Source organism: Rhea americana, unplaced genomic scaffold (genome assembly GCF_003343005.1).
Source record: "Rhea americana isolate MKP2758 unplaced genomic scaffold, rheAme1 scaffold_468, whole genome shotgun sequence".
NCBI lineage: Eukaryota > Metazoa > Chordata > Aves > Rheiformes > Rheidae > Rhea > Rhea americana.
This window is the reverse complement of record NW_028186610.1, coordinates 256,951-268,154: the sequence shown is the minus strand read 5'-3', so window position 1 is coordinate 268,154 and position 11,204 is coordinate 256,951. Positions and strand designations below refer to the sequence as shown.

General features: G+C 67.3%; 2 protein-coding genes across 2 annotated transcripts; one reads left to right on the top strand and one right to left on the bottom strand.

Annotated features, from left to right (window-relative positions):
- Positions 1-36: 36 nt before the first annotated feature.
- On the top strand, positions 37-4,556 carry SAMD14 (sterile alpha motif domain containing 14). The gene is made up of 9 exons (XM_085316389.1): positions 37-76; positions 1,376-1,512; positions 1,861-2,173; positions 2,367-2,454; positions 2,702-2,776; positions 2,901-3,057; positions 3,453-3,569; positions 3,661-3,816; positions 4,305-4,556. Exons 1-9 carry the CDS (start codon positions 37-39, stop codon positions 4,458-4,460), a joined length of 1,239 nt encoding a protein of 412 aa, XP_085172515.1. The 3' UTR covers positions 4,461-4,556.
- An 844-nt stretch (positions 4,557-5,400) lies between these two features.
- PDK2 (pyruvate dehydrogenase kinase 2) lies at positions 5,401-10,920 on the bottom strand. Its single transcript, XM_085316365.1, has 11 exons — positions 10,875-10,920; positions 10,034-10,175; positions 8,758-8,829; positions 8,253-8,437; positions 7,820-7,909; positions 7,601-7,678; positions 7,411-7,487; positions 7,135-7,233; positions 6,875-6,982; positions 6,426-6,539; positions 5,401-6,320 (listed from the first exon to the last, which is right to left on the bottom strand). Exons 1-11 carry the CDS (start codon positions 10,918-10,920, stop codon positions 6,180-6,182), a joined length of 1,152 nt encoding a protein of 383 aa, XP_085172491.1. The 3' UTR covers positions 5,401-6,179.
- Positions 10,921-11,204: the final 284 nt, after the last annotated feature.

Genomic DNA, 11,204 nt, shown 5'->3' with positions numbered 1-11,204 from the left:
CTGACTGCCCCCCTCTCCCACCAGCGCTATCTCATCATGTCGGTCTCCAAGCTGCAGGACGTGGATGAGGTTTTTGGTGAGTCCCTGTGGGCGTTGCTCCCCAGGAAGGTGCCCCCATKCCTCTCTGGCCCCCAGACCCACGGACACAGCACAGGGGCCTACCAGTGGTGCAGTCCCACAGCCCTTGCGGGGGGCTCAGCCCCAGCCGTGGGGCCCTCCAACCCCCCCCCCAACCCCCTGGCCCTTCAGTGCCTTTTACCTGTCAGCGACGAGGTGAGCAGGGAAACTGGGGGGGTGCAGAAGTCACCCCAGAGCTGCGTGTGGGGACACGTACGTGGGAGTGGGACCGTGGGACGCACGTGAAGATGTTCGGACACAAGGGTACGAGCACAAGGGGCGGGGGGGGGCGGCGGAGGGACGCGTATGGGGCACACAGACACGTGGGTACGGGCACGTGGGACATGCGTGGGGCACCCAGGCGCATGGTGGGGGCACACGGGCGCACACGGGGCCGCAGACGCAGAGACGTGTCCCAGCAGGGCCGTGCCGATGCCCGGGCGGAGGCTGGAGCTGGGTCCGCTCAGGCGGAGAAGGGCAGGCGGCGGGGCCCGGGCTGCCCCCGGCACCGTGGGGACGGCGGGGCCAAACCCCTCAGCGGGTGGCCAGGGCGCGCTGGGGCAATCCCAGTCACCCTCCGGGCAGAGCTTTCTGCTGGTGCGGGGTAGACCTGGGACAGGCCCAGTGACGGGGACACTCCGTCCTCAGGGAGACTCTGGGTGGAGGAGCCCGGGGAGCCTCGCGGTCCCCGCTGTGCCTCCGGCTCCTCTCCCTGCCCCGGCTGCGCCGCGGGCACCGCGTGCCGGGCATCTCCTTGAACGCTTCTCTTGTCCCTCTGTCCCTTGTCCCACCTCCACCGGGATCTCCCGTCCATCTTCCCGACGCTCTCTATCCCTGCCCCCCATCCCGTCCCCGCCGCGACCCCCTATCCGTCCCCGGATACTCTTACCCTGGCTCCATGCCCCTTTGCCTCTCTTCCGACCTGGCCGCCTCTCTGCGTCCGTCTGCCCATCCGTCTCCGCAATGCTCTCCCATCTCCAACGGTGTCCCCACGTCCTCCCATCTGTTTGTCCATCCATCCTCCCAATGCTCTGCCTACCTGTGCATCCATCCATCTCTTCTGGTCTCCTTGTCCCTACCTGTCTGTTTGTCCCTCTGTCCCCCCCCTCCTGTCCTACTCGTCCATCTCTCCATCCCTACCCATCCGTCTGTCCATCCATCCCCATCTCCCTGTCCCTACCCGTCCGTCTGTCCTCCTGTCTCTCTCTCTCTGCCCCGGTCTCTCTTTCACCCCCAGATTTTACCGCTGTGGTTCCAGAGACGCAGCGGCTCGACAGCAGCTTGCAGAAGGCCCGAGCTCGGCTCCTAGCCAAAGGACGGCGGCACCGGCCGTCCCGCTCCCGCCTGCGAGACAGCGCCAGCTCCACCGAGGGTGAAGAGGGGCCCGAGCGGAGGGTAAGCCCCATGGAGGGGGGGGGGGGGGCTGACAAGGGCGCTGGGCCCTGCCCCAACCTGGGCACCTGCGGGAGACCCAGGGGTTTGGGGGGGGGGCGCCTGATTGGGGGTGGCCATGGGGCGCACTGGGGTGAGCTCAGCGGGGGTCACGGGCTGGGGGCCTGGGGCGGGAAGGTGCTTGGGGACAGAGCACAGGGACGTGCAGCAAAGGCCCCGTGGGGCAGTTTGTGGGGACCCCCCCAGGGGGAGTAGGTGGGGGCAGAGAGGGGGGCTGGCACATGCGGACAAACCCGGGGGGGGCTGCAGGGGCTTGACTGCCCCCCCAAATCCCCTGTGCCCCCCCCCCAGGGAGCCGAGGGCAGCGGCAGCCCCGCGGCCGGGCGGCGCTCGCCGGGCGGCTGCTCGTCCCCGGCCTCGTCCCCGCTCTCGGCCCCGTCGCCCTTCTCCCGCGGCACCGAGTTCTCCTTCGAGGCCTCGGCCGTGCGGCGGGCGCTGGGGGACCCCGAGGGCCCCTCGCCGCCCCTCAGCCGCTACCGGCCCCTCACCAACGCCTCGTCCCAGGAGGGGCTGGCGGGCACCCCCTCGCCCAAGTCCTGCCACAGCTCCGACAGCTCGCCCGGCTTCGCCCGCCGCGACGCCCGGCCCCAGCGGCACAGCGAAGGTGAGGGCCTGCTCCGTCCCCCATCCCTTCCCTGTCCCCCCCCCACCCTGGGCTGGGGGCAACTGGGGGGGGGGAGCATCCCGGCAGAGGACCGGCCCATCCCGTGGCCTCGGCAAAGCCTCCTCCTGCCATTGCCGGGCACCCCGGGACCCCCATGTGGGGCGCAGCGGGTGACCCCCACCTCCTCCTGCAGATGACAGCCGAGACATGAGCCCCCCCGAGCCGGCCAGCCCCACCGTGGGGCTGGATAAGAAAACGCGGAGGAAGTTCTTGGATCTGGGGTGAGTCCTGGCCCTGGGGAGGGAGGGAGGGAKGGATGGAGCAACGGGGAGCCGGATAGAGGAGCGGATGGAAGGGGTGCGGGTAGGGAGGGAGAGATGCGTGGAGGGATGGAAGGACGCATGGATGGACAGAGTGACGCACTGGCGGGGTGGCCAGCGAGGGAGCACGGCCCTCGGGCCTGGACCACCGCTTTCCTCCCACCCGGACCCCTGCGCCCCAGCTGCCCCGCGGCTCCCTCTCGCGCAGGGTGACCCTCCGCCGGGCGTCCTCCAGCAAGAGCAAGAAGGAGAAGGGCAGCAACCGCCTGTCCATGGGCAGCAGGTGAGGGGGGCCCGGGACCCGCAGAAGCCCCGGGCTTTGGCGGGGCTGCCCGGCCCCCCCGCAATGGCCTAGGGAGGGGGTCAAGGTGGCCCCGCAGGAGACCCTAACACGGCTCCGTCCCTAGGGAGGCGGCGGAGGGCCCCGGCCGCCCCTCGGGCTCACCCTTCCTGCCCTTCTCCTGGTTCTCGGATGGCGCAAAGGGCTCGGCCTCCCCGGGCACCGCTTCGCCCGCTGGCTCGCCCCGGCACGAGGGCCTCAGCCCCGCCAAATCTGCCTCCCAGGTCAGTGCCCGGGGACGGGAGGGGTCTCCAAGCCCTATAGGGCTAGGTGGCTGTGGGGAGGGAGGGGAGCTTGGGAGCCCTGTAGGATCAGGAAGCTATGGGGAGGACATCAGAGCACCTGTGGACCTAACCCTAGGGAAGGAAGCGGAGCGCTGCAGGGGGAGGACGTCAAAGTCCTACAGGGGCAAGATAGCTCAGAGGGTGGCAGAGCCCTGGGAGAGAGGGTATCCGTGCGGGAGAGCGTCAGAGCCCTTAGGGCTGAGAGAGCTACAGGAGCAGCTACTTGGCTGGGAGGGCGGAGGGCCCGTAGGGACAGGGTGCTACAGGCTGGAGCRGGAGCCCCACGGGGGCAGGTCACGGGGCCAGCTCTGCCCTCCCACCTCCGGCTGCCCCAGGAATCGACGCTGAGCGACGACTCCACGCCRCCCAGCTCCAGCCCCCGGCTGCCCAGTGGCACGGCCGACACCAAGTGCTCCTACCCTTATCACACCCTGTCGCAGTCCTCGGATGAGGTGAGCCCCGGGGACGCCGCTGCCGCGGCCCCGCAGCTTCACTGCTCTGCTCCCCCCACCCCACCGGCTAATCCTGCCCCCCTTTTTATAGTTCCTGGACGAGCCTCTCGGCGCAGCTGCAGGCTGGACGTGCCAGCAGGTCGGGCAGTGGCTGGAGAGCCTCAACCTGGAGCAGTACGTGGATGAGTTCTCGGCCCACGGGGTTGATGGTCCCCGGCTCCTGCACCTTGATGGCGCCAAGCTCAAGGTACGAGGAGGGGCATGGGCATCCCTTACCTCTGCTGGGGGTCAGGGCGTTCTAGGTTCCCCAGTGGGCTCAGTCACAGGGCAAGAGGTTCTAGATAGCCCAATGGGCTGCTCCATGGGGCAGGAGGCACGTGGGGTTCTAGGTGTCCTCTTAGGCTCCTCCATAGGACAAAAGGCTCAAGGCAATCCCACAGGTTAGTCCWGGGAGTAGGAGGTGGAGGGTGGTTCCAGGTATCCCAACAGTCTGGTCAAGGGGGCAGGAGGCACGTGGGAAGTGGTTCTAGGTACCCCAAAGGGCTGGTACAGAGTGGAAGGTTAGAGTTTTAGGTACCTCAACAGGATGATTCACAAAACTAGTGGTGCAGGGGGGTTCCAGGTACCCCAAAGGGTCAGTCCCTAGGGCAGGAGGCACAGGAGAGTCCTGGCACCCCCAGGCCAGGCAGAGGGCCACATCCACCCGCAGAGGCCAGCGCTCACATGTCCCGGCAGGCGCTGGGTGTGGGCAGCTCGCAGGACCGCGCGGTGCTCAAGCGGAAGCTGAAGGAGCTGAGCCTGGCAGTGGAGAAGGAGCGCAAGGCCCAGGAGAAAGCAGAGAAGCAGCGGGAGAAGCAGAAGAAGAGAGACCAGGAGCAGCGGAGGAGCTAGGGGGGGGCCAGGAGCACCCCAGCACCCCTTCCCCTGCCTGCAGCCCCTGGGACGCCCGGGCCGGGGGGCACCGGGCTCCGGCACAGGACACACCAACCGTGGCGAAGGGACCGTGGTGCCAGGCCAAGACGAGCACAGAGTGGCACGTGCCCCCCTCCTCCACCCACCCCCTCCCTGCCTGCACCCTCCACCCCATGGGCACAGACCGGGGCCTGAGCCCCTCTTCCGGATGCAAATGGCACGTCAGCCCCCACACCCTGCCCTATCTCCCCCCCCCTCCGGCCACCCCACGCCCCGAAGGGCCCAGGAGGTCCCAGCTGCCCCTCCGCCCGGCRTGGTGTGGCACCAGCTGAGGACAGTGCATGGCCTGACACCCCCAGACGTGTGCAGCCCGAGTCGGGATGTGGTAAGCGAATGCTGATTCCTCCCCCCCTCCCCAAATACAACCGACCCGGCCCGCCAGCGGCATGGGTGGCACCCCAGGAAATAAAAGGGTAACAAGGGCCAGTGCAAACCAGTGCTGCTAGTATGAGCTACCACTATGAGGGGGCTGGGAGATGAGATGGGGGCACCTCTGTACTGGGTTGGGGGGTGCTGGGGGGTGGGGGGACAGAGCCGGGCACCCAGCTGCAGCCTGGCTCTCCCTCCCCAGGGCAGGGGCCCCGAGCCCCCACGTGCCACCCTGTAACTGAGCCCAGGCTGGTGGGACACAGCAGCCTCTTCCCAAGCCTGGGTGACCCTGGGACAGGTAAACTGAGGCACAGAGAGATAGTGACTTGCCAGGGGGTGACAGAGCAGGGACCCTGGTGTCCTGGGACACGACCACTCTTCCACACCACGTGGGAGGCCCAAGATCGAGGCCCCCCCGTCCTGACGGCCCAAGCAGTGCAGGGGTTTGGGGTGGGGGAATCCCAGGGCCCCAAAAAGCCACAACAGCAGCTCAGTCAACATCCAATTTACTGACAGCACGGGGCAGGGGACGGAGGAGAGGGAAGGACGGGAAAAGAGGAAGGGAGAGAGAGATTCCCAAGCAGGTCCAAGCATGCTGTGGGGAACCAGCCCGCGCGGGCGTGCACGCGCGCGTGCACAGGCGCGTGCGCGCACGGGGGTGAATACAGCTCAGTAGGGCAATACCAGGGACAAGCAGGGAGTCGGGGGGGGGGGGAGGTGGGTTTCAGGCCCCCCCGCACCAGAGAGGCCGGAGGGGCAGGGAAGTGCTATTGGCAACAGTGGAAAGGGCCAGCCCCTCGCCACCCCTGGGTGCCCCCCGCTCGTACCCACCCCAGGGCGGGCGCCGGGAGGGACAGGGGCTCAACACCCCCCCCTTAACACAGCTCCACCAGGGGATGGGGTGCACTGATGGGGCACCTCCGCCACCCCCTGCTACGTACCAAAGTGCCCCCAAGCCTGGGCGGTGAGGGGACCCGCAGCTCTGCTCCCCCCAGAGACCTCCCAGCACATAACCCCCACCCCACGTTTCACACACTTCCCGGTGAGCAATTAAAAAAAAAAAAAAAAAAAAGCCGTCCCGGCCCCAGCTTCCCCCGGCGGGAGGCTGAAGCCAGGCTACTAAAAAGATGCTCGTGTAAAACACTCTCCCACCCCGGACGTGCCGGGGAGGCACCGGGGGGGCCCGCGGGCCCCCAGCGCCCTGGGGCTAGCTAACAGCCTGCGAAGGAAGCTAAACCCACGGCCGAATCGGCCCCTCTTCCCCACGGCCTAGGGCACGCGGTAGGTGGACGTGTTCTTGGGCTCGGTGCTGGGCACGCACCAGTCCCCGGCCTCCTGGCTGGCCTGGTAGTGCCGCCAGGCCGACTTGTTGTAGACGGGCAAYCGCTCCACCGAGTCCGTGGACAGGGCCTGCGGGAGACACGGGGGCGGCTGGAGAGGGCCGTGGGGGGGCTCGCGGGCCCACGCGGGGAAAGCAGGGAACGGCGGGGGGGAAGGGGACGGCGGCAATCCCACCTTCAGGTAGATGACGGCGTCCGTGCCGAAGCCCTCCATGGAGTAGAGCTGCAGATCGCCCTGGAAATACTTGGCGTAGAGGCGGGAAATGGGCAAGCCGTAGCCAAAGCCAGCCTGCGCGGGGACGGAGACGGGGTCGCGGTCTTCCGCTGCCAGCCCCAGCGCCCGCGAGCGTGCCCGCGGTGCCCCCAGACGTTACCATGCCACCCCAAGCGGCACCGCGCGCAGCCCCACAAGTTAACGCATCGCTTCCAGGACCGCCCAAATGTCACCGCGGCACCCCCAAAGTCACCATGCCACCCGCCGGCACCCCTAAACATCTCCATGCCCACCCCCTAGACATTGGCACGCTGCCTCCAGGCGCCCCTAACGTCCCCAGAGCACCCTCAGCTGGGCACGTGCCTGCACTCCCAGCACCCAGGAGCTCTGCTGGCTCCCACGGCACCTACCAGGGGGGCACCCCCCGTGCCCAGCTGCGGGGTGGGAGCAGTGGAGTACAGGTAGCTGAAGAGACGCTCGATTTTCCGCAGAGGGACGCCCATGCCCCGGTCACTCATCTGCAGGATGCGGTGGGTTGTCAAGATCCGATTCTGGCCCTGCTGCTAACCACCCCCCCCACCCCCCCGGCCCCGCTGCCGTCGCCCCAAGCAGCCCCGACGCACAGGATCGCCCCCAGAGGACTAGGCACGGCCAGTCTTCCCCCACGCACCTTGATGGAGAGGTCCTCCTGGCCCAGGGCCACCATCACCTTGATGGCCGGCAGCCGCGGGCTGTTTTCGTGGCTCTCCACCGTGGCTCGCATGGCGTTCTGCGGGGCGAGGGGTCAGAAGGGGTCATCAGGGGCTGCACAGGCACGGGGCCCCACGCGACCTCCTTCGTGGCACGCGGCCCCCCACCCCGCCACGCTCTTCCACCCCGCCGGCCCCCCACGGGCTCGGGCAGTGCCGGCTCCTGCAGCTGCAGCCAGAGGCACGCAGAGATTCACCTTGAAGAGCTCGAAGAGCATGTGGTAGAGGTGTGACGGGACGTAGACGATGCTGATGGGCTGCTGGGAGTTGTTTGCTGCGGGCAGGAGAGCACATGTCAGCCCCACCATCTTCCCCAACCCCGAAGACGACACCCGGGAATCCCCAACCGCCACCCCCTCCAAACACAGACCCCCGGCCCTGCCTCACCGTTCACCTCCTCAATCTCCAGGTCAGGCGAGGCCATGTAGTATTTGTCACASAGGAGCTTGGCCATGTTGTAGGCATCTGGGGAAGGGAGAAGTGTCCCAARCACGAAGATCCAAGGAGCAGGGAGAAGATCGAGGCCGCCCACCCCGTACCCCCCGCCAGCCTGCGTTTCGGCCCCTGGCGGGGCAGGRGCTGCGCCCTCCCCAGGGGCCCACAGACCTCTCACCACGTCGGTCACGCTGCAGTGCGGGTCGATGCTCCCGATGTGCTTGGGGTGCGCCGGGTTGGTGCTGCCGTCGAAGAGCAGCGCTGCGGAGAGACGACGGCGAAGGGTGAGCAGCGGGGATCCCGGCTCAGCCCCAAATTCACACGGGAGTCAACCCCCCCCTCCATACACACCCACCCACCCCTCGGGGCGCACCCAAGGCTGGCCTTATTGTCCCCTCCCTGGCTTGCCGGTGGGGGGAAAGGGGACGCAGGGGATGGGGTGCAAGCAGGAGCAGGACGTGGGGGAAGGGGGAGGGGGGAAGCCTGGGGCTGGGGGGGCCCAGGGGCAGCAGGGACCCGCAGGTAGTCGGAAGATGCCCTGGGGCCAGGGGAGACCCTCGGGGCAGGCAGGTGCCCGGGCCCGCGGAGGACGCGCGGGGCTCACTGTGCTGGTTGATGAGCATGCGGATGGAGATGCGGCTCAGGTAGAAGCGGTCGAGGAAGTACTGGATGTTCTGGTTGGACACGGGGTCGTCCCCGTAGGCCTCCTTGTACTCGATCACCCCCTGCGCCATGGTGGGCACCACGTCGTTGTGCCGGTTGCGGATGGTGACGAGGGCGTCCGTGAACCTGGCCGGGAGCGAGAGAAGGTGCCGAGAGTGGTGGCAGCCAGCTGGGGCACCCAGCCCAGGAGCCACGAYCCAGGCCGGGTTTCCCCGAGGGTTGGAGCAGGCGGCACCAGGAAAAACCCGGAGTGGATTCCGGTGGCACCAGGATGCTCAAGGGGTGCCCTTTTGGGGGGGGGGCCACGGAGGGGCAGTTTGGGTCCAAAACAAGGTGCAACATGCCAGGACAGAGGCACGATGCCAGCGCTCACCAGGGTGAGCGTGGGAGAAGGTGACACCCCACGGGTGGGACATCATAGACATGCTGTCAGCCCCCCAACTTACTGTCCTAGGGTGGTCTGGTCCTCGGGGTCCCTGTCGAGGAATGCCATGATGTCCAGCAGGCTCTGGACATACCTGGGGAAGGAGTCGGTTACCCCCTGCTCRGGGCCCCCCGGAGATGGGGCACCCCAGGGACCCTGCGCCTGCRGGGCACAGGGTATCCCCACGGGTGCTGCCCCATGCAGGGAGAGGGGGCTTCGCAACTCGAGAGCCGAGACACCCCCAGAGCCCGAGGCTCCCCCATGCACCCCCTTCCCCGAGCTCGCAGAGCCCCCCCAGAGCAGTCCCATCACCCCAGGGCACAGGGACGGGAGCAGCCGGGAGGGCACAGCCCCACTGATCTGGCTGGGGATACCAGGCAGGAGAGGGACAACTCAGGGTACCCCCCGTGGACACACTCCGGGGGCCCCCACGAGTGCCCCCAGCCCCTCAGGGCCTCGGCCGGATCCTGCTGGGGGCAGGCCTGGCACGGGGCCGTGCCGCGCGGGCGGCAGGGGCTGAGGACGCTGCACAAACAACTCGTCACGTGGCCGCACTGGGATAAGGTTCAAGCTGCTGCGAGCTGGCAGGGGGACACGGCCCTTAAAGGGACATCCAGAGCCCGTCCCCCACGCGGGGACACGGATCTCCAGCCGGTGGGGCTGGCTCTGCCCTTTTGGGGGGCAGCAGGCATGGGCAGGACACGGGGCCGGCGCTGGAGACACCCTGCCTGGCGCTGGGTGCCACGGCCCCACAGCCCACCCCAGGGCATGGCCCAGGAACAGCCCCGAGGGGCTGGGGATCCTGCCCGGCAAGACATCCTCCCCATGGCACCGCTTATGCGTGGCTTGACCCCTGTCCCCATCCCACCCAGCAGATCCTCCCAGATCTCCTGAGGAAGAGAGTTGGCAACAGCGGTGAGACCTGCGGTGGCAGCAGGACCCATGTAGGTGACAGTGGTGGGATCTGTGGTGGTGGGACCCATGAAGGCATTGGTGGTGGGACCAGGCAGTGGGATCTTCATGGGTGACAGTGGTGGGACCCATGAAGGTGATGGTGACAGATCACCACAGGTGACACCCGGGGAACCCATGTGGGCAGCAGGACCTGCAGCAGTGGGACCCTCAGAGTTGAAGCCATGAGACCTGCAGTAGCAACCCCATGGGTGACAGTGATGGGAGCTGTGGTGGGAGCTCCACGAGCGATGGTGATGGGACCTGGGCAGGCAACAGTGGTGGGGCACGAGCGAGTGACAGCACCGGCACAGACAGCGTTGATACCCCCCATGCCAGGTGCTCACCAACTTTGCACAAGCTGCACTGATGGGGTGCGGAGGACCCGGTCCGGCAGCAGGTTGATCTCCTTCATGATGTTGGAGAGGCGGACGGGCAGCTCCTGCCGCAGGAAGGCAAACGAGGTCTTCTCACAGGCATTGCTGGAGCCTACAGGGGCACGGGGAGATGGGGTGAGCAGGAGGGACACCCACAGCCCCGAGGCAGAGGATGGCAGCAGGTCATCCCAGTGACACGAAGTCAGCTTTGTCCCTCCACCAGTGTGTACAACCATGAACTGGAGGATACTGGGAGGGACTGGAGAAGAACAGGTCCCCATCTTTGGTTAATGGGAAACCGTAGAGAAGCCAAGGTGGAGCCAGGACAGGGGCACGGCTGCACCCATGGGGGAGGGCAGCCCAGTTCAGCCCAGTTCAGATGCTGGAGCCCAGACTTGGGGAACAGGCTGGGAGCCCCCAGGCACGATTCAGAGGGGAGAAGGGCACAGGGCACCATCAGGACAAGGGACACCCAGACTGCACCATGAACCAGGGACCCTGGGATTGGGGCTCCCATCGGGAGGGGAACGGACGAGGCAGCACCGGCCTGGCCGGCGCCGAAACACGAGGAGGGGAAATAGGCCAGGGATGGAGAAGGGCAGAGCCGGAGGGGACTCGGGGGGAGGCTGGAGACTCTGAGCTCGGGCACAGCTGCCGGTGACAGCACGGAGGGGACGCGGGTAAATATAGCATTGACCGTAACTCCGACTATCCCGCCTTCGGCGCGCACAGGCGGCTTCCTGCTGGCGGYGTATTCACCCGGCTTAGGGGGCGCGGGGGGCAGGGCTGAAGCATGCGGGGATATACTTACCTGGGGGGTATTTACCCCAATAGGCGCATGGCGTCAGCCTGGCCATGCCTCGCACAGAGGCGCTTCCCCAGGGCAGGGACAAGGCGGGTATTTACCCGAGGCAGTGATTACCTAGCTGGGGGCACTGCCCTGGCTGAAGCGTCTCCCTGAGGGCAGTTATTTGGGGCAGGGGGGGTATCTCCCCACAAGCCGGTATTTATCTAGAGACAATTGCCTTGGAGATGGATGTTTTCCCAGACCTGGTTATTTAATCTGGGAGGATTCCTCAGGGAGGGGGATATTTACCTGTCACTGACCCAGGCAGGGGGAATGGCCCCAAGGCCTAGTTAT